This window comes from Centruroides vittatus, unplaced genomic scaffold (genome assembly GCF_030686945.1).
Source record: "Centruroides vittatus isolate TY-2023 unplaced genomic scaffold, ASM3068694v2 contig_1343, whole genome shotgun sequence".
NCBI lineage: Eukaryota > Metazoa > Arthropoda > Arachnida > Scorpiones > Buthidae > Centruroides > Centruroides vittatus.
This window is the reverse complement of record NW_027120855.1, coordinates 699,551-722,157: the sequence shown is the minus strand read 5'-3', so window position 1 is coordinate 722,157 and position 22,607 is coordinate 699,551. Positions and strand designations below refer to the sequence as shown.

Here is a 22,607-nt window from a genome sequence, read left to right as displayed (position 1 = left end):
TCCTCTGTAGGCGGAAAGAAAATAACAAACTTTTATATAAGCTCTTTGTCGGTTTAGTTTTTCAAATAATTCTTTTTCTAAGTAAACCGGCCGAGTACGTACGTTTCTTTGTTTTCTATCTTAAAGCGTAGCGTCGACGATATATTTTGCGCACCGTTTATTTTGTAAAATTGCAATTATAGAATTAACTAGTTTGTATACAAACGTGTATATTTAAATAAGTTAAAAGTTTATTATTATAGTATTAACCAGCGCCAAAGAGTGGTAGACATCCTCCTTCAAATTATGGTAGAAAGTGAAGGTTTTTCCGTGAGTTGTCTTTATAATTGTTTTACTTATTTTTATTCTTATCCACGAATAAAAGTATTAAATAGTTTTTAATTATTTTTTCCTATCGTATTTATATCGAAAAATTGTTAAATTTAAATTCAGCCCACTCAAGTTGGAGCGTTGTTTACGTTTTTGGCGAGACAAATGGCCAAACACGAAAATAGCATTATTGTTAATCGACTGCTGTTTGAACAGGTGTGTTCGTCTTCTAACGTAATTTTATAATAAGTTGTTAAATGTATATTTATGTTTAACATTTTTTAATATAATATATATATATATATATATATATATAAGTTAGTTTAAAATTATGTATTATTTTCACATCTATAATGTAAACAATTACAAAACAAATTCAAATATTGGAAATGGGAGTCTTTAACAGAGTATTTCTAAACTGCATTTAGTATTAGCCGCTTTTTTGATGTTGGATTGAGAATTTCTAAAATATTCCCGTTAAAATCAACAAGTTTCTGGCTCCCGTATTTGAGCTTATTTTAATGTTTATATAAATACATAAGCTAATAAATACAATAAAATTATTTTTATTTAACTATGTTCTTCACAAATTACTGGAGTAATTAATTAAATAGAAACAAAACCTTTTATCCGGTAACAGAATTTTCGTCGAAATTCTGTTACCGGATAAAAGGTTTTGTTTGTATTTACATTATTTTAGATTGTATTTTGTATTTTTTTTTTTTTTTTGTTTTCTGATAAATTCCTTCGTTGGCGTCAAATATTTTCACAGTATAATGCAAATATTTGACACGAAGGAGGGGACCCGAGTTAAAGTAATACGTACCCGAAATATTTTCTCTGGGGAGCTAAAAACGGCTGTCTCACATAAATCTAATATGGATGGATATTTTGTAAACGATAATCGAATGACAGATTTTTGATCCGTGTTCTTGGTGACGAAACTATAAATTTTTAATTTTAAGTATACTAAGTAATTGACATAATTTTATTTCTTCGGTAATAAGATTATTGTGTAATTAATATGAAAGTTAATAAAAAAAATTTAATCTTCTAATTTGATTGCTGCGAATATATTCAAACTAATATTATTTGTCATATTATATGAGTTATTACAGATTGAATTTTATTTAAAAAATAAATATTTTATAAGAATTAATGAAATATATATATATTTGCATTTTTGTTTTTTTTTCTTTTTTAATCCATCCAAAATACTCGACATTTAACTAAATTGAATTTGAAATTTTTATTTTAACAATAATTTAAAATATATATTTTGGATAATAGTTTCCATTTTATGTCTTCGAATGCGTATAAAGAAGAAAACCACGTTAGAAATAGTAAAATATTTATTAAAAGATATATCAAAAATTGTTTTGAAATTTTTATATTGTCTCTCTAACACCGCGGGAACAATATTACGTGTAGTAGTCAACCTTTTGTTAACGGACATATTCCGATCCTTTCAAATTTAACGGGTTTATCGCTTCGCTTTCCACTGGGAAAATCGTTTCTCGGAAGTTACCCAAATATTATATAGGTTAATTATTTCATCGTACCCTTCCGTACGTATTCCCTACCCACCGGAATAAAGTTTTTCTCGGAAAATAGACGCGCGTCTCTGGTTGTTATTAAAATACGCGAGTTTACATCCGCATTCCTGGCCGAAATTACATGGTCATTCGTTAAATTGCTAAAGATTCTCCTACGACAAAACGTAGATCGCTTTCGCCGCGTACGGCGTTCCTCCGGTCCGAAAGGAACGACGTAAAGATTTTTAAAATTTTTTGTCTCCTAATTATAAATATTTTAGTACATTATGTATATTATTAATAGAATAGTCTGTTAAATTTAAAATTACCGCGTTTATTTTATGTAAATTTTATTCGTTATTTGTAGATTGCGGGAGGTCGGTTTAAAATATATTTAAAAATATATACGTAAGTTTACAACCTTCGAAACCGAAGGTACTTTTAAAAAAATAAGCACCCCGATCTTTTCGTCGGTATTTTTTTTATCGTCGTACTTTTATTACCGCGTTCTCGGTGCTCTGGTACGTTAGTGTTCGGTTTGTTTACTTTGTTCTCGCGTATCACCTACCGAAGAGAGGAACCGCCGGAAAGTACGGTTCGAAATGCGCGTAAAGATAGCGTAAGTAAATCTCTTCGATAACGATAAAGAAGCGATTATTCTTTATAAAAGTAGCTTTCCTTTCGAAGGTTGTAAATTAAATATGTTTAAAAATATATATGTATTGTGTGAAAAAATGAAATTTAGATATTAAAAATACGAATTTAGGAGAAAGTTTTATATACTTTTACCGTGTCTAAAATACAAAAATGCCGAATAATTTGATTGGCCAACGTTTAAAAGTATTATCTTTTCAAACCGGAGGTTATCGAATTTCTGACAAACCCTAAAGACGACACCAGAGTCGAAGAGAGGCAGCAGGCTCTGATCGAGTTGCTCCAGGCGGGCGGTTTGGCAGAAATCGACGAAGATCGTTTACTTAATCTCGCCGAGGGAGCCAAGTTGTGAGTCGATTTAAAATTTTATATTTTTGTAAGATTTTTGACATATCGGGCAATTAAATTGCGAAAAGACAAAAAATAAACCGACGAAAGAAGGAAAAAGACATCATTTAACATCGAAATTAACGGAATAGTTTACGGAGATTATTATAAATACTCGTAAAGTTACCAAAGAATAATAAACTCGCGCGCGAATTATTTATCTTCCTAATTTCTTTCTACTCTAAGTTATTTTCGCTGTAAATTTTATTGTTTCTTTCTATTTGAAGTATGGTTTTAAAATTCGAAAATTTCTATTTTGAAATAAAATGAAGAGAGACGATCAGAGATCCGGTAATAGTCGATGGCTTCGAAAGAATTCGAACAAAAGTCTGTATTATATATATGAATTTAACTTTGTTTTTCAGAATTTAGTTCTTAACGTACAACTTACCCAGTCGTAATTCGACGAGTCGCGTCTTTCCGCGTCTTCTGTCTTTGGATTATTTTAATTGCATTTTTGTGTTTGGAATGCGTTTACTTATTACAATAGACGGCTATTAACAATACGCCATTCGTTTACGTCGAATTTTTTAACTCTAAAGTTGTAATTTCACTCTAAAAACATTAAAAATGTTCGATGCGAATTAATGTTAGGTAAATTGCGCATTCGGTTCTGCCGATAAGAAAGGAATGCCACCCGAGAAATTATATAAAACTTAAAATTTTTTTGTAGCACGAAATAATACAATATTTTAAATTGTGTTTATGGCTTAGTTATTTCGTCTTTTAAATTTTCATTTAATTTTACGCGTTTCCAGACGTACGGATAAAGTAAATGAAAAATTAACTAAAACGTACTAACAATTTTATTTCCGAAATCAAATTTATTAAATTAGTCCTTTTGTATATATGGACGTGTACCGTAGTTAACAACGGACGGTTTTTTGGCTTTGAAAATAGATAAAATCGTTGCTCGACGTAATCGTTTACAATATTTTAAATTTTTTCTCGATTTAATAAGATTTTAGTTTTATATTCGAGAACTGGCCCGGAGCGGGACTCGAACGCTCGATAACGCCTTTCCGTAGGGTCAAATTTATTAGTAATTTATAGTTATTGTCGCAATTTATAGCCCGATGTTACGCGGCGGTCGAAGTAGTATAATTTATCGATTTCTTTTTTATTGTAGTTATCGCGTGTGTGAATATTTGTATCAACAAAAGCAGCAGTTTGATAAGATTTTAACTTGTTACTTACAAGATCCTTCGAGAAAGGTTTGTAATACAATTAAATATAGTTTAGAAAAAAATGGTTAATAGTAATGACGATTGGTTTTTTTAAAATTATATTAAAAATGTACCATTTTTAGTTTTGAAATACAGTATTAGGTTTTATACTTCGGTTCAAATAATCAAATGAGAAATATTTCATTGGCATTTCATTTCTTTTTTATGATATTTAAGACCTAAATAACGGCGAACGTAAAAACTGGAACTGTACTGTACAACAGTGAAACTAACGCCTATACGCGATTTCCAGCAAATGACCGTAACGGAGAATACCGTTACGTTTAAAATAGAGATCCCAAACATTCAAAAAGACGTTCGATAAAATTCGATACGCGCCGCGACGACTCGCGACGCACGAAAATAAACGAAAGGCTTTCGACCGTCTAATTTTTTACTCGGCACATCCCCGGTTTAAGACACAGAAAAAATAAAATTTTACTTATTTTAATACATCGCATATAATTAATCGAATAAGAGAATATATAGATTTATTAAATTTATACGCGCTAAGATAATTCAAATTGGCAATTATCGATTTTGCGTAACGGATCGGGGACGTTAGCGAAGGGAAGCGAACGCGGCACCGGTCCTTCGGAATGGAGTAAAATGTTCCACAAATTATAACGGTAAAAGTGGCCGAGATAGGCAACCTCGCACCCCGGACCGCGGGACCGTTCGTCCGTCCGTCTTAAAAAATCTCGAACGATTAAATAAATAAAAACGTATCGACCGAATTATCTCCGAGCTCGGTCACCCGGAAAATTTTTTGCGGACGCGCGGGCAACGGCTAATCGATAGTCGTATCGGATTAAAAGGCATTCGACGGAGTACTTTAAAGTTACCGTCTTAGTCGCGAAGTCGATTAGTTTCTCCGAAACGTAACTAATAATTATATAGAAGGTAACGCGTGTCTACTGAGAATGTATCGATCGAACCGAATCGATACTCGGATTTGTACGTAGGCCTATGTGTATGTGCCGTAGAATACGGTAATCGTGTCGATTACGAGATTCGGACGAATAATTTCGAAACATTCTAAGATTTCCTCATTTTATCATTTAACGGTTTCTTTAATAATTATCGAATATCTTAAAAGACGGAGCAAAAAATACGAGTCGTCGGAGATAGAAAAATAATCTCGTTACGTTGGAAAAAATACCGTTCGGTAATCTATAATGCGTATAAGTTAATACAGGCCCGTATACAAAAAGAGACCGTTTCTTACCCGTTTAAGAATCGACGATTTAAAAGTACAGAGTCTGTATTACGTATATCGAATATCTAGTAAAGACGGTTAAATAGTTTTACGAAAAAATTGTATCGGAATATTAATTTATATATTTTTGTTTTATCTTTAATAATAATAAAATTATTCTTGTACAGCCTCAAGTTTTTTATTACGCCTGGCAAATCTTGGAAAGCCAACGGTATACTTTGGAACAAAAGCAGTCTTTGGAAACTCAGATTATTGCCAGTATCGAGGTATTCGTTTACATTTCTTGCCGGTGTTATAAACGAATTCGGGTCGGCGGCATCGCGTAACTTCGGTTCCGTTAGCCGGAATATACCCAATTTATTATTTTAGAGTAGCGTTTTCGAAATGTAGAAAATTCGAAAAGTGATAAATCTTAAAATATTTAATCGCTTTTAATATAAGAAGTTAGATAGTTGCTCTTACGTTAATTAACTAATGCGGTTTTAGACAAATTTGGATAGTTTTCGACATTTTAAAGAGCCGGGGAGTCTCGCGGAGATAAGAATATTCTGTTATAAAATATGTAACGTACGAATAAATAAATAAGTAGGCGGGAAAGGAACACTTAACTTTTAAAATAAGAGGAAGGGTAACAAATCGATAAACTATTATACATTTAGTATATTTAATTAAATACGAAAATCGTAATAAAATGATCGCGTAGATTATAAATCGAAATCCTCGGTACCGCTTAGTCCGGGGGTCGCCAACTTTTTTACACAACGGGACGGGTAACCGAGAGAGTGAGAGCGCGGGCCGCGTAACCATTTTGTTCCGTACGGAACACCGAAGACGCAAAAAATAAAGACGACCGACACGTTTATTTACCAATACGCGTACGCGATGGCCGCGGCGAGCCGGTAATGGCTTTTCTTAGAAACTTCGTTGCGGGTACTTACGCGGTAAGCGCTCCGATATCCAAAGTGGCCGAGTTTCCTAAAATGTTATATTACCGTCGGATGCAAAAATCGGATCGAACGAATTTTGGTATTTTTACTTACTGCGTACGATAAATAAAAAGTGTAAGTTTATCTGATATTTCCGTATAAATAAATATGTTTCGCCTCGTTTGTGGCGCAGTGCGGCGGCGGGTGGTGGTTTGGCCGTGCCGGACCTAGTCGAACGAATGTCATTTTTAGCGGTGGTGTGTATTTGCCGAAACAAACGGTTAGTAGTACGGTCGAAATCGTTTGTTAGTGAGGGCGGCGACGTTATCTATCGGCTACGAAAGGAAAATTTTACGAATTTAGAAACTAGCGGACGACAAAAAGGCGTCGGGCACCGCGTTGAAATTGAATATTAAGATTGTTTCGTTAACAAAATTCTCTTAATTATTTTTAGGAGATAATCGACATCGACAACAAGAAGATATCGGAGATGCTCACCGAATTTTTTCCTCACAGGTTGCACGAAATTGTGGACAAATTAGACGTAAGAATAACATTATTTAATACTAGTCGGGGCTGGAGTTCGTAGGAATTAGTATTCACACTTAATTAATTTGGACGTAAAAGTTTTTGTTATTATTCAGTTGTTGTATTTTATTATTTATTTTTAGTTTTTTACTTTATGTTTTGTATAAGTATTAGACATTAATGGTGCGGTTTTTTGTATATATTGCTTAAGTATCAATTTCCCTTGAAAAAATTTTCTTTTTTTCAATAAATTAATTGATTTAACTTCACAGTTAGTTTAACCGTAGTTATTTCGTCTGTACCGCATTTCATCAGAGACAAAGACTATTGGGTTTTATTCACATCATTCTTTATTTCACTATGCATTTCGGGTGCAGTCTTCTCCGTTTATTTTGCGCCCCTCATCGGGTGTTACGTTTCTTTTTTAAGACCATTCCGTTATGAGGTGTTTATGTCACCGTCCCCCGAGGCAGACGAAATAACTACGGTTAAACTAACTGTGAAGTTAAATCAATTAATTTATTGAAAAAAAGAAAATTTTTTCAAGGGAAATTTGTTTTGTCTTTCGTTACTCTCAAAACGCGTTGCAAATTATGTTAATCCGTTAATTTAAAGTGCAAATTCAAATAAATTCGAATGTTACCATTTCGAACAAAAAATGTAAAGCCCGAAGATGGCCTATTATAGTAGGCCGAAAACGTTCGGAATAAAACAATAAGCTCGGCCAATATAAATCGGGTGTGTCTATTTATTAATTGATACAATAGAAACATTTAAGTCACTTAACAATTATATAAATCTTAATTCGAAAGTTTTGCTTGCTCGTTCGGAATTAAGATACGTTCGAAACGTTCGGCTAATACAAATGCCGGAAAAGAAACTGTATTAACTAATTACGTTCTGGTCTAAGAATGACCTTCCTTATTTTTTACACACGTAACTTTTAGTATATAGTATTTATTTCCTGGAAATTGCATTTTCGAGAATTCGGAAGTATAAACTTAGGCTATATATTTAATAAATATTATATTATATGTACTTTTTATATTTTAAAATAATTACGTTTAGGGGGTTATAATTTTGCCGTCGCTATCTCCGACGACGTTCGATATATTGAAATAACGGTTGGAAATCTCGAATAATCTGTAAATTGTACGAAGAACCAAATCTCGCTTTACGGATAAGGAAACAATAAAATTCGGTAGGTCCCGAGTACTTTCCGGCCCACTCGTTTCCCAAACGTCGGAAACGAATTTCCAAAAGCGCCGGAATTCGAGTCCGTCCGAAATTTTGCGTAGAAAAATGAGTAATTAGCATTACTTTCCGAATCGATTCTATCAAAATAATAATCCACATTTTATAAAAACGAAATATAAATCTTTCGATACCGATACTTACAATATTTTTACACGCCGCTCGCTTCGGTGTGGGCTAAATGCCATAAATTTTTAAAACGAAACCGTTACCGACGTCCGTCGACACTCGAAAGGTGCCGTAAAAATCTCGTTTACTTCGTACAAATCTCTCTTCGGCTCCTCCTCCTCTTTAATAGTCCACTTCCCGCTATCGGTAACGTATTCCCCTCTTTATTATTGATTAATCGCGCCCAAACCTTCTTCCCGAGTGTTTCTTGTCAGAATTTATGCTCTCGTTTTCTTTTATTTCTTCTATCGGCAACGGATTTAGGCTAAATTCAAAAATTGCGTGTTCCGAATTTTACCTCGACCGGCCGACGGAAGGCTCGTTAGGTTTTAATTATTTTTATTTAATTAATGTTTGGTGGGATTAAGTTAAGCCATACCGTGATTCGATAGCTTATACTTAATATATTCTTATTTGTTCGTAAATAAATTCTTTGAATCGAAATATTTCAAACATTTTTAACGTAATACGAAGTTTATATTATTATTTGTGGTTCGAGTGATTTCTCTTTCTTGTAATAACTATTTTTCTCTTTTTAGGCACGACCATTTATATTGTATCAGTTACTCCAGGGCTTATTTAATAAAAGGTGATTATTTTCAATTTTTTTAATATTAATTTTAGATTGGAATGATTTCTTGCGCGGTATGTTTACGTAATGAATTTCGTAACTTTATAAAAAGAAGAAAAAATCTGCTCTATCGGAGCCTGCCGGTGTTGGCCGTCGGTTTCCGAATTCCTCGTATGCCACCCGGTGGGTCGTCGGGAAATACGGAAGGAAATTATCTCGGACACAAATCCGCTCCTCTTCCGCAGAAAAATTTATTTCGCAAACATTTTCGGGCTTCGGTCGCCGACACGAAAATGAAATAAACACCGACAAACACAGATTTTCTCCAGTTTGAAAGTTATTTCGTACGCGTCCGAAAGCCGAACGCCTATTTCAAATATACAAATAATCCGGTGTAAACGTATCCGAGAACTATATAAGAATGTACAAAATAAAATAAACTCTTTTCGTTGCGATTACGGTCCAAAGGCGACGTACGAAAGAGGCCGTAGCATTTGTGGAATAAATTTTTTTTCGGAAAAGGTGTCGATTTGTATGGAAGCATCGGTCTTCCGGTTTGTCCGTTAACCGAAAAACTACCTCGATAGCCGGGCCAACTAAATCCGTTCGCGCATTGTTCTGTTAGGACAGACTTCTGCCGTAAAAAATTCTTAATGCATTCTATTTTCCCAATACGCACATTTACTAATTTTGTGGAAAAGAACTGCGCTTTAACATCACAAAAAAAAGTTTTGTAACAATACAACGACAAAAATCGACGGTACTAATTTTTTTACCCCCTGTAACCGCACCTTTGTTTTATATACGTCTTACTTTTCTTTACGACCACAAAAAGGGAAAAACTAAAGCCATAATTAACGATACGCCTGGTGCGGTACAAGAGCCATTTCTAATTACGTGATTTCAAACTCCTTTTGTATATCCACTCGATCTTCACAACCTCCACACCCCTCCACTACTAATCCGAGGTGGAGAGCGTATATATTAAATACAATCCGGAAGTACTCGGCAGAGACAAATTACAAACTTATTACGACAGCCGTGCATTTGCCAGGAGAATTTTCGATTAACGTTTTCGGCCTACTCGCACGGGCCGCGGTTACGTTTTTAAATCCGTTTTTAGAAAACGTTCCAATTTCATTTAAATTTTAACTTTTGAAGTATTCTAAATAAACAAACTGCGAATTCTCGTAACCTCGTCACAATGCCGGGCCGCAATTTTTAATTAATTAAATTTAAAAAACATATTTTCCACCTCAAATTAGTAGCGGTTTGCCCCCGTACATCGTACTTTTCCTTTAACGATAGAGTCGTGCCGGTCGTCTATCTAACACCTTTCGGGGAAAATTCCACTTCGCCCTGTTAGTTCGTATATAGTTAATCCCCGAGGTTTCCATTTCTGGTCTCGTCTTATCTAACTCCGTTCTCGAAATTAAGGAAGGGCGGAGATAGACGGATGGGTCTGCGATTTCTTTCGAATCGCAGCCGCGTGTGAATATATCTTCGGTTGTTAGTTTATCGAAATATCAAAGAGCGATTCTCTTACTGTTTGTAAATTAAAGATAAAACGAGTCTCCTAAAACGCCTAGGCCTATACAAATTTCCACTTTTCGTCGTTTTAAAAGTTGTAAAATGAGTTTACTCGAACCGACAAAGTTTTCAAATATAATATATTCCGCGCCAATCTTGTCCGGCATTACTTATCGCGGGAAGACGAATTTAAAAAGTGTGACGAAATTACCAATAATAAGGGAAAAACGGTCGAACGAATATTTGCGAAGAGCGGCGGGTGACGGTATTTATAAGTTTCTTTCCGTCGCGTATCTGCCACCGGTCCGTTTTGTTGGACGGAATTCGTTAATTTGTCGGTGATATTTTCTTATTAATGCCGGCGCTTTTCCGTACGTTTATTTCGCCGTACGAAATTATTTGTATTTAGGATTTATTTATATATTACGACGTTTTGTTTATTTACAATATACGTACAGTACGTACGGGAAGAATTATTATTGTTTCGAGTATGGGGTGTATCTTTTCAGAGAGATGCTTCAGCAGAGTTCTCCGAGTCAGGGAATCAAGGATAATTTCGAAGTAAATCCGAACGTACAAGAAAAGTACATAGAGTTGATGTGTCGGTATAATCCGGAGCAGGTGTACGGCTACGTCCGAAGTACCGAGGGATACAGATTAGAAGAAACGTTAGAAGTACGTAGTCGAGATTATTTGCTTTTTATCTTAGGTTCGTTCCGTAACGGCAAACGCGAGTACCGATGTGTTTTTCTTCTATTAGTAATAGAAAAAGAAGGAAACTAAATCTGTTCCTTTTGCCGTTGGTGCCACTGCGTAAGGCCGACTTCGAACGACGAGTCTTACTCGGCCGGTGGCCTTTAGATTTTTAGTTCCCGTTTGGCGTTTTCTATAACTGTCGTTTCCTTATTCCTTCCTTTCACTTTCCCGGATGTCGAAAAATTAATAGAATTTGCGCCCAAACTCCGGAACTCGATGTCGGTCGTAACCGGGGTCGTTACGAAAGTCTTCGGTTTACAAAAGCTGTCGTATTTCCCCGATGGTCTTTTCTCGGATACAAATCCGTCGTAGGGAAAAACGGCCGATTGGGCTAACGTCCCATAATTCGTCGGGTCGATTTCCGTAACGCTTAAATTTGATTTGCGGCGGTCGGCGAAAACGCCCTAATCGGGCCGCGAATTGCCATCGTCCGATAGAAATATGATACTTAAGTAAATTCTAGCCGGGTATTAATTAACTTCCGCGACACCTTATCTCGCCGAGACGAAGGTTTTCGACCCGTTCTACGGGCCACCTTCGGGTTTTTAAAAATCACGAAATGTCGATAGCTGTTCTTTTTCCTATAGAACAGTTAAGAATACATTTTAAATACGAAATTCTTTGGAATATTTAGCTATTTGAATCCAAAGATTAAATTATAGTAATACATATACAATTTAAAATAACAGATAAAAAGGAAAAAGATTACATTCGCAATATCGGTTTTTAATTGTGTGGACATTACGCGTTATTCTCTAATAAGTTCTTTTCGACCATATATTTCCACGCTGTGGGTAATACTGTGGCATCCTTATATTCGATAGTTCGTACGTCTGTCCAAAAGGTTATTTCTATAAATTTCGACTTTTTCCAAATTCGTCGCTAATGTTGGCGAGTGTACCGGTTTTATAATGCTAGCTTCCTCCCATTCTACTATTGATCCCGCGCTTTGCGCTATTCTAGACAAAGACGTACGATACTGCCCTCTTTTTATAACCTTAATAAACGTGTGTTCTTTAAGACGTTTATTAAGGTTTCTGTTTGTAACCCCAGTGTATTCTTTCTCCAAACCCAATTATTCATTTTTATACGGCATTCCGTATACTTCGGTCTGCTCATTTTTATTTAACCTTATCTTGTCGTTCCTTAAAAGGCTATAAATGACGGGAACTTTCTCGAAAACCAACTCGGGAGTCTTTGTAGACCGCTATTTCACTCGTAACACCGGTCTTGCTCTTGTTGTACAGTACGTAAACTCGGTTATTTTGCTCTTTCTTGTCGCCGTTCTCTTTCTATTCTCCGTGTAACTTATCAATTTTTCAATTACAGTACTAAGGACACGGCGACGTTTTTAATTCCGTCCAGCTCTTTTATCCCGTCGTATATGTTGGAGCAATACGCCAGGGCACTCATTATTAATGCCCCTAGCTGCCGATAGTTTATAAACATAGGGATCGTTTGACCGAGAAGAAATTTAGAGGGTCGCGTGTGGGTTTAATGTATAACTTTGCGTTCGAAGATCCATCGTTCGATACGGTATCGACGTCCGAGAAATGTACGTGTGTTGGACTTACTCGTTCCATTTTAAGATTTAATCCCTCGTTTTTTGAGTCGATCTCGTCCAAAAACTGACGAATCTTTCGTTTGTTTCTCCGTAATACGAAGACGTCGTCTACGTACAGTACCTCTCGCGTAGTACTAAGTCGGTCACGAAATGTATAATGGTATCCTTCTCTAACGTACTCGGAATTAACTAACGTAGCAAACCCTATATTGGGCTGCCCGTGGTACACTTTTATCTAGCCTTCGAAGCTAAAAAAATGACTGGTAACGTACGATCCGCTAGTTGCTTCGGCTCCTTAGGAAAAGCAGTTACTTCCGGTTTTTAAGAGGTACGGTACGTGGTGTCTATTAGCGCCTCGTAGCATATTTTAATGGGAAAATTATAAGTTTTCAAAGTTTTCGTTGGATTTGATTTAAAAAAATTAAGTCTGAAAATTAATTCAATTTTTACGTATCGATAAGACGACGATAGCCCGCTTTTTGAACTTTCGAGTTTATGTCAACTTTGAAGCGATCTCGACCGTACATTCTGGTACATGGGAAAAATTCCATTCTTCTGGCACTCGTCGAAGAAATCCAGTTTGCAACTGCCCTTACAATCTTCAGAGACTCGCTATAAAGGTGGCCATTTTAATACTCGATTAATACCCGGCTAGAATGTTTCTTAACTCGCGCAACAACACCTTATATCACCGAGAATTTTGTATTTTAAATGCGTTCTTAACTGTCGTAAGAGTTATCGATATTCCGTGATCTTTAAAAACCCGAAGATGGCCCGGAGAACGGGTGCAAAACGTTGGTTACGGTTAATAGAGAATTGTCAGTGAGGTACAATAAATAATTTTATATTTCACTGGGTTAGACTTAACGGGAACTTTACACCCCGCCTAGATCTGCCGGAGGTATAAAGTCATGGACGCCACCGCCTACGTCCTGGAAAAAGCCGGAGACATTCACGGAGCCTTCGACATCATGTTAGAGGTGAGTGGGGAATACGGCCGGGTCCGAGCCTTTTTCGTTTAATTAACGTCGGACCTAGAAACTTTTAGCCGGGCTTCTGCCGTAATAATAGCCTATAAAAAATACGGAAGATGGCGCCGCGTCGCTCTTCCGTCTTTCCGGAAAATACCGAGACTATTTCGGTTAAAACTTATTAAGGAGACGGATGCTATTAAGTTTCGGCGGTTAAAGGTCGAGGGGTGCCGCCTATCTCCGGTAGGGACGGACTTAACCACGATTTTATCGGTTATTAGCTTTTAGGATTTTTATAAAACCCGTCCCTACTTTCGAAATTAAGCTTTTCGCCATTTTATAATGATTAAAAATACGGTGAGGGACGGCCGGAAGGGGGATTGGTTGGTACGGAGAGTGTTTGTCGCCGGGTAGCGTCCGACTTTTAAACGATCGAAAACGGCAAAAAGGCCACTCGGGCCGCCGGTTACCTTTGGCGGTCTTTAATGGGTAGTTCGAGGGGCGGGAGAGAATTGACGGAGCTTTGTGCCAAATATTGCAGAGTCTGCGGAAACGCGTGGGAGAAGTGACGCGGGAGTTGGAAGAGAAGGGCGGCCTGAGCAAGTGCGTGACCTGGAGCAAGCTGAACACGGAGCTGTTGGTCATCGTCCAGCTGTGCCAGAGAAACTCCAGCCAGATGGACCAAGAGGCCAGAGGAGTGAGCTTCTCTCTCTACTCCTACCGTTAAAGCCGCCGGATACTAATCCTCCTATTTTCTTCTCGCAGTCCCTGTGGTTCCCCCTGCTGGAGGCCGTAGTGGCCCCCCAGAGACACCGCGGAAAGGCGGACGCCGAATTTTTACAAGGTGGGTGGCGCCGCGCTTTTTTACCGCCTAGAAGATATCTTCGGTCGTCGGCGCCCCCCTTATTTATTCTTCGCCCGGTAAAAAGTTCCGCGGACACAAACTAAGTAACGGCCACGTCTTTACCGCCGTCTCCGTCCGTTACACTTACGCCCTCTGTCCGTAGAAATATTAACTAGATAGGCCTATATCGAAATCTCAAACTTTTTATTTGCCGTCCACGCCGGAGGGGAGGGGTCCGACTTTGATACGCGTCCCTTTTATTTCGTTAAATTTTACACAGTTTGTACATTTTATTAATCGTCGCGTGAAAAGATTTCGAGGAGGGTTGTTTCGTCGGACGTTTGTAGAGGGGGGATTAGGGAAGCTCGGACGGACGGGGACCCCGGGATAACGAGGGAGAGGGAGTAAAAATGTGAAGAAAAATGCCCCTTATCTAAAAAGCCTGGGTTCTAGACGGCTGGCTAGACGGATACTACTACGCAATAAAATGCATTAATGTATGCATTTTATTGCGTAGTAGTACCCGTGGAGTAAGTGTAAATGGAGTGGACGGTGAGGGCAAAATCGCGTTCGATCCTGGCGGTTAGGGTGTCAATCGGGTTAATGTTTTTTGCACACCAACCGATCGGCGCATCGCGCATTAAAGTTAATTGTCACCTCAGCCGCCGTGGACGGTTTTAAAGCATAGAGAGTACAGGAACTGTCCACACCGTGTATATGTACTCCAAGTATGTACAGTACCTAAATTTTGTAAGAGTAGAAGCGCATTTGTTTGTATAAGTTTTCTTTGCCCATTAATTTCATCATTTTATCGATGGGTCTAAAAGTAAAATCGGTTGCAGTCTCGATAAGTACAAAAAAACACGCCCGAAGGCTGTTTCACACTACGACCGACTCGACCGAGTACGATTATGCGTCGGTGGCCGACTCGTGAGGACCAATCGGAACGCGGAACGGGTGTTAGAAATCGTTTTAAGTTTTTCTAATTTTCGAAATATTTTTGTAAGCTACCCGATTAAACTTTGCGGATACGATCTTACTTGGTTATAAATTCTTACGAGAAGTCTAAATAATACCAACTTTTCTCATTACGTCCGTAATGTTTTTTAATATATATATTAAAGTCATATACGTTCGCGTATAAAATTTAAGCAGTTAGGAAAGAAATAAGGTACGAGGGAAAATTTAAATAAATCAGAAATATGTATAATGTAAAATTATATTTGATCGATTCGATAGTTTTCGTGTATCCAAAGTCCGATTGGTTGTAGTTTCCGAGCTCTCGTCGGCCGTAGCTCGCCGACTACGAATATTTAACTTTTTAAATCTGTCCGACTGCTGTTGCCGTGGCAACACGATTCGGAGTCGGTCGTAGTGTGAAACGGCCCTTAGTCGAGAATACCGTAGTAACCAATCTAAGTAAAAACTTGCGAAAATTTAATGAAAAAAACACGAAATAGAGACGAGAAGGCGATACTTACAAAATGGCCAATTGGATTTTTTCGATACGCCTTATTTTCGGAAATAAGGTGTATTTCTGAAATAATCGTACGGAAACGGGTGGAAGGCCCCCCCGACCCTCTCCGGTCCGTCCGCGGGCCGGGCCGGCGGAATTTCCGGGTTTTCTTCGGATCTGGTCCGAATTAACTAATTTCTCCCCGTTTGGTTTCAGCCCTGAAAGAACTGACCAAAGACCTGTTGAACAATATGATGGGTTACGTCACACTTCCCGCCATCCTACAGAGAATCGTCCAGGTGGGTGGTGGTTCCTCCTCCGCCCGAAAGATGGTAATTTTCCCGCGGTAACCCGGTAATTTTTTCGTTGCAGGACCCCGCCTACGCCACCGGCAAATTCTGCGAGATCCGGGAACTGATCATGGGAATGTTCGACACCTACAACTACGAAAAGGTGGGAACTGTCGGCTAGTGGGGGCGACGGGCCTCTTCCGGGGAAATAACGGGTTTCTCTCTCGCAGACTCTGCTGTCCACCGTCAACAACCTGCTATACCACGACCTGCACGCCCAGCTGTCGCAGCTGCGGCGGGTGGCCAACCGACGCTACTCCTCCCATCCCAACGTCTGCAACCTGTGCAACAAGGACTACCTCTCCGCCTGCCGTCGACGGGAAGTTCTACTCTTCAAGTAAGTGTACGGCGCCGCCTTTTCCTCTCCTCTTCTCTATCTGACGGACTCCTCCCCTCAGGTGCGGCCATTCCTTCCACCTGGAGTGTCTGGACAACGCTCACTCGGTGCGGGTGGACGAGGAGGGAGTGCAGACTTGGTCCTGCCACCGGTGTTCGCGCGACAAGTCGGGCAAGAAGTCGTCGGGCGGCGTCAGGATCGTGGAGAAGAGCGCGGCTCCCGCCCGACACAAGGGTCCGGCCGAGGTCGGCAAGGGCAAGGCGGGAAAGAGCAAGGTGAGTTTCGGACGGCGGAGACCGGTCCGGTCGGTTTCTGACGGCCTTTTTCTCCCGCAGGTGACTCTGGATCCCTGGCAACTGGCGGCGCTGCAGAATCTGAAGAGATACAGGACGTCCAGCAACGTGAGTTCTCTCCGTTCTAAGCCGCGTTCGGGCGCCTAGACCGGAAGTTTTTCGCGAACGTTTCCGTCTTCTTTCCGCCGAGGAAAGTCCGACCGGGCGCCGCCGTCGACTGAAAACGAAGGGAGAAGAGGGAAGAAGAAATATCGTCGGCGGTAGAATGGGAATTTCGGTCCGTACCGGCAAAGTTTTAAAATCCGAGGTGAAAAAACCTGTTTTATTTTGAACCGCGCGTGCTAAGATCATTCCTCCGGTTCCGGTTTCAAACGTCGGCGACGATGGAAGAGAACCCGTCGGTAACGGAGAGTGGGTTACGAAATCCAAGTTATAATCCGGGCGAAATGCCGGCGGATTCTAATAAACTACGAGTATTGCGAATTAAAAATCACTTACGCGTAGCAGTGAATATTTCGATAAGTTGTCGGGTGGCTTTTCTTTCCGACGCGGCGTCGATTTACCTTAAGTTCTGCCCGTTCGCTAATATTACGTTCTCTAGTCTTTATCTAGTTCGATTAGGTTTAGGTCGGGAAACGTCTCGATCGCCTTTGGGCGATGGTACGGTAGCCACCGTCCAACTTTATCGACTCGAATCGTTATCTCGATAAAAATGTCAAGTTTTTCTTCGCATTCGTATTTCCATCTGTAAACGACTCTTCCGACTCCGGAGGCTGCCGTACGGGCCCGTATCGTAACACTTCCTCTTCCCCGCGTATTCTTCGTTGTCGTCGGGTTGGCAGTTCGGCTTCCTCCACGCCGCCATTCCACCGTTGGAGCAAAGATGTTCGATTTGCTTTCGTCCTCAAATATTGCGCGTTTCCGGTATTCGTAATCTTTATCCCTCCCGTGTTCCGCTAACCCGTAGTCGGCTTTTCCGTTTCTTTCCTTTTAAAAAATTTTCTCCCGGTCACTCTACCGTTATATCCATTTTCCCTGGCCACTCTTCTTACCGTTTCCGGGCCTACGCCGTCTCCCGTGTAATTTTCCAACTCGGCTGCGAGTTTAGCCGCACTCGTTTTAGGATTATTCTTTATTTTTCGGATTATAATGCGCCGTTAACATGGCCGGCGTTCGGATCTCTGCTCGTTTCGGTATTTTTTTTATAATAGCCGAGTCGAGGCCGAAGTTTTAAACGCGAAAACGTGTACGTCGGACGTTGGGCGCCGCTTTACCGTAAGCCTAGAAGTTTGACAATGGCCTTTGAAAAGTCGGTGGAATCACGCTCGACGTTCCAAACGCCATTGTCAAACTTCTAGGCTTACGGGAAAGCGGCGCCCAACGTTCGACGTACACGTTTTCGCGTCTAAAACTTTGCCTCGACCCGGCTAATATCGTGTACTGTCCGGCTACTACTTCTCGGGATATTACTAATATCTCTAACCGATAGACCCGACTTCCGGTAGCCTATTACTAATTTTCTGATACGTAATGTAGTTTCCCTGCCAACTTTTTCCGTTTTCGACCAATGAAAGAAGAGTGCGAGAAATAAAATTCTAGGTTGTTATAACTGATACGACCGTTACGGACTACCGTAGAATTACGGGTAAATCTCGTAAAAATCCTAAATACGGTCAAACCCGTCTATAACGGAACACGTATACGGCGGAACCTGTCCGAGGTGGAAACAGAAAGGTATAACGGAAAAATCGGTATCTTTATCCGATTTAACACAAATTTAACGAGAAACTTACCAGCCTAGCGTGTATTATAAATCGTAGTCAAAAAACGTGCAGAATGGCAAAATACAACTACCGTATTACAGTAATTTTATTGGGAGTCGAACGGGAAGTTTTTGCGCATTTTTATTAACTGTTGTTTTTACTTAACATAAATGCCTGATGTAATTATAAGTTGCGAAATTTAACACGTTATCCCCCGTGTGAGGTTGCATTCTTTCTTTCCAAGCTTATTTTGAACATTTTTACGTCACATCTCGTTTGAATAAAATCGAGTCGAAACGTCTGCGGATAAAATTTATTGCTTTTGTATCGATTTAGGCCTACCTGTTAAATTGTCGATAATGTAGTAGTGTATAGCTAATTTAATTACAATAGAGGAAATGACAAAAGGTTTTGTTTAATATTTCTTTCATTTTAAAAGTAGTAGTATTAGTTTAATGACAAGTGTTCGACGACTTTTATCGGTGGCCGTAAACCGATTGTAAGTTAAGTAAACGGTAAAGAATTTTAAATAAAAAATATTAAGGAAAGGAACGGAAGGACCATAAAATAGTAAAATAATTAGGGGAAAACCCAGCCGCGAGTCTGCGAGTACTCCGACGGGCCCGTATTTGTTAAGAAGACGGCAAATGAATTCCGGCCGTTTATTAAAAACGACCGCCGACCGAGTCTCTCCCGCCGCATTTCCGGTCGACGTCGACGCTCGGCTCCGCCCCCGCGCGCCACGCCGATTCTTTGTCGCCTCTGCCCCCTTCCGGGGTGCCGGAGGAAACTTCTTCCGCTTCGGGTAGGCGCTAATTTTTCCCATCGGCCCTTTAAATCGGTTTCCGCCGGAAGTTAACGGAAGACGAAGTGACCGCAAACTTTTTCTTGCAGGAGGCGCTGTTCCGGGAGAGAGGCCACGCCGCTTCCGGGCGTCGGCCGGACTCCGGCGGTCCCCACCTGCCCAGGTTGTGGCCCGCCGCCGACGACGACTTCCGCTCCGAATTCTGAAGGGTGAGTGGCGCGGTTCTCGTCGATTCCAACCGAGACTAATACTGCGTAGACTTACGCGTCGAGCAATCGCGTGACTTTCAAATTCCCGGTGAAAATTTGTCCCCGCCACGATACGCGTATACGGGAAATTCCCGGGGCCAAACAATGGCCACGCGGAATTGTCCGAGATTTCCGTACGATGTGCCGAGTGCCACCTATTAAGCAAACGGAAGACGGTCGTTTTCGTTAATTAATAATAATATAAATAAACGCGGGCACCCGTCGGGCCATAAAAAGTAAAGCGAATTCCCGAAAATGTAGCCCTACGAATATCCGCATCCGCTACTCGTAGCCCGATCTGGGCCCTTAGTCTCGAGGTTTTCGTGCCGTACTCGAATTACTCGCATTTCTAAAATAGTGTATCGAATGAAATTATGTATTAATTCTATATAAGTGTTGTTAGTGCCGGTGAAGTTAAATGCGTATCAATATTGGATGCACATAGGCAGTGGTGATATTCGAAATATTTAACAAGGGGTTCGCTAGCAGAAAATTTTTCCCTGACAATCACCGACGAACGAAATGGAAGTTTTGAATAGAAATAAATACAATACCTTTTCTTGTAACCGTATATCTAACAATCAGTGGCGTACTTGGAACGTAACGAGCCGTGGGTGAAGGGCAGGTAACGATAATATTTTAGGGCTGTCGACCTTTTTTTTTAGGCAGGGGTAATCTTTACCGCGAAATGGCGCTTCTCGAAATACACACGTGTCATCATCTCTCGAGATACATTATACATTTTCTTTCGCTGTCCATAGCCCGACACGTATTCGACAGCCATCTTCTATTATCTCGCGCGCGTGAGATTGTGGGATCTCTCTTATGACTGGATCTACTTTCGAGAACTCTCTCGAATCGATCGCGATTAAACCTCGATTGAAACGGTCGAGAGAGATCGCACCGAGACATACTTACTCCCTGACCTTGCTCACAATCTAGATTGAAATGCTCGGTACGAACGGGGTATAAGGCTCTAGTTTAGTAGTATTACAGAGTATAATACGCATATTTTAATATATTTTTAAAAAAAAACAAACCCACTGAGAAATGTTCCGTGCGTTTAACAAGGTTCGGGAAACTGAAAATTTTAACAACGGGTTCGGCCGAACCTGTGCGAACCCGCCGAATATCACCACTGCGCATAGGCAATAAGAAATCGACCGTTGATTCCCTATTGCGTGTATGGGTCAAATTAAACAGTTAATTTTATAATGCTCGTAGCGTAATTCATTTTCGGCGACGAATTATTAATTCGATATAAAAACACAATACGTATCAAAAGTAACTTTTTAATTGCTAGATAATACGCAATTGGTAAATATTGCTTAACGGTCTCGTCGTTTTCCGTCGACGTCGAATGTTCCGGATAATCGAGGTGGCGACGACAATCAATTGCCCCTATTATACCGGAGAAAGGGTATTTATTTTTCGTAAATCCTATAATGAAGAATTTGTACTATTTATTATTATTAACAATTCACTTACTGCCGTTTCTGTCGTGCGTGATCTTTTACGTCGAATGGAATTCTAACCCGATGCTTTCAGAAACTATAAGGACTAATTTATTAAACACTTGTAATGGCTCGACCGATTTCTGTCCTATACTCGAGTAAAATCTTGGCCTATTCCTAACTGATACGATCACGGACGAAACACCTTACACCTGCCAATACCTAACGAACAGTAATAAAATACGCGATAAATAAAACAGAATCAAACTTGCTTATAAATGCTAGCAATAATTCATTCAGAATAATAAAAAAAAAAAATACTATTACACAATACACTTAAACCTTCTACAATTTATAGTGACATACGCGTATGGAATTTTTACTCGTGTTGTTATTACTAGAGCAAGTTATTTTAAATACGTGTATTGTACTATAATAATTTAAACTTACTCTAGTTCGAACACTCAATGCCCACCTTCTAGTCTGCTCTTTCGGTGTCGGTCGAAATGTATTTGTAAGATTCGATGCCACTCTGAAAGTCTATTTAGACTTTAAATCTCCCGAAATGTTCTCGGTGAAGATCAAAGGTGGAAAACTTCGTCGCCTTCTTAAACATCGTCTTTCGGCTCTTTCTAACGCTTCGATTGCCATCGGAATAGCGTGTCCGTCGGCCATGTTCACTTTGGTGTAACGTCGCACGCTCGACTCAAAATGAGGAGGAGGAACTCGCGCGGCCAGATGGCAAAGCGCGAGTTATAATTCGAGACTACCAATTTAACGTCGGGTGCGAGATGGTACCGCGCCACGTACTGTACGTCGGGAGTCGTATGGCGAAAAACTCGAGACTAAGGGTCCCCGGAATCTCGCCCACCCGGCCGGAAGAGCCGGAAGTCTTCCGGGCGGATTTCGAAAGCGGGCGCCCGCGGTTAAATAAGGAAAGAAAATAAGTTTTGGCTTTTTGCAGGAAGCGGAAAGTGCCGGACGGTCTCCCCGGCGGAAACGGCTCCTCTCCGCCGCCCCCCGACCGGGCCCGGAGCGGAAAGAAAAAGTTTCGAGCGGGCTCCTCCCCGCCGCCGATTTTGTAATTTACCATTTAAAGAATTGCTAATAAAAATAATTATAATTTTCAACCCCGACCTTTATTTTTTTTATACTTTAATCCACGCTTAGCCTTCCGACCCATCCGTTGTTCCCGCTCCCACGGTGGCCCGGGCCGAAGGAACTGTCGCGGGAGTAAAAAAGAATTAGCCGTAATTTCTCGGAGGGAGGTGCGGTAATATTAACTTTATCCCAACGGAGAATATTGCCGTTTCTTTCGTGCATTTCCCCGTGGTTTCCCCTCTTAACTTCGTTTACGATGACATTCGTTAATTAATTTTTCTAAGCCGAAATAAACTGGAATTCGAAAGAATGGGAATCGATACGGTTACGCGCGGTTTCGCTCAAACGCGGCCAGAGA

The 22,607-nt window shown here is 40.0% G+C and overlaps 1 protein-coding gene across 3 annotated transcripts in view; it reads left to right on the top strand.

Annotated features, from left to right (window-relative positions):
- The window catches only part of Vps8 (vacuolar protein sorting 8), a 104,280-nt gene extending 82,002 nt beyond the window's left edge, over positions 1-22,278 (top strand). For 2 of the 3 annotated variants that reach the window (XM_067289278.1, XM_067289280.1), the window contains 17 exons: positions 243-309; positions 433-525; positions 2,707-2,846; positions 4,015-4,099; positions 5,498-5,596; positions 6,711-6,800; positions 8,746-8,795; positions 10,817-10,982; positions 13,518-13,607; positions 14,140-14,295; positions 14,364-14,442; positions 16,115-16,197; positions 16,271-16,351; positions 16,419-16,585; positions 16,647-16,860; positions 16,921-16,986; positions 22,113-22,278. In XM_067289278.1, the coding sequence (XP_067145379.1) occupies positions 243-309; positions 433-525; positions 2,707-2,846; positions 4,015-4,099; positions 5,498-5,596; positions 6,711-6,800; positions 8,746-8,795; positions 10,817-10,982; positions 13,518-13,607; positions 14,140-14,295; positions 14,364-14,442; positions 16,115-16,197; positions 16,271-16,351; positions 16,419-16,585; positions 16,647-16,860; positions 16,921-16,986; positions 22,113-22,256 (1,870 nt within the window). In that variant the 3' untranslated portion in view covers positions 22,257-22,278. Of the gene's footprint in view, positions 1-242; positions 310-432; positions 526-2,706; positions 2,847-4,014; positions 4,100-5,497; positions 5,597-6,710; positions 6,801-8,745; positions 8,796-10,816; positions 10,983-13,517; positions 13,608-14,139; positions 14,296-14,363; positions 14,443-16,114; positions 16,198-16,270; positions 16,352-16,418; positions 16,586-16,646; positions 16,861-16,920; positions 16,987-19,535; positions 19,656-22,112 lie in introns of all 3 variants that reach the window. The other variant, XM_067289279.1, reaches the window with a different exon arrangement.
- The last annotated feature ends 329 nt before the right edge of the window (positions 22,279-22,607 follow it).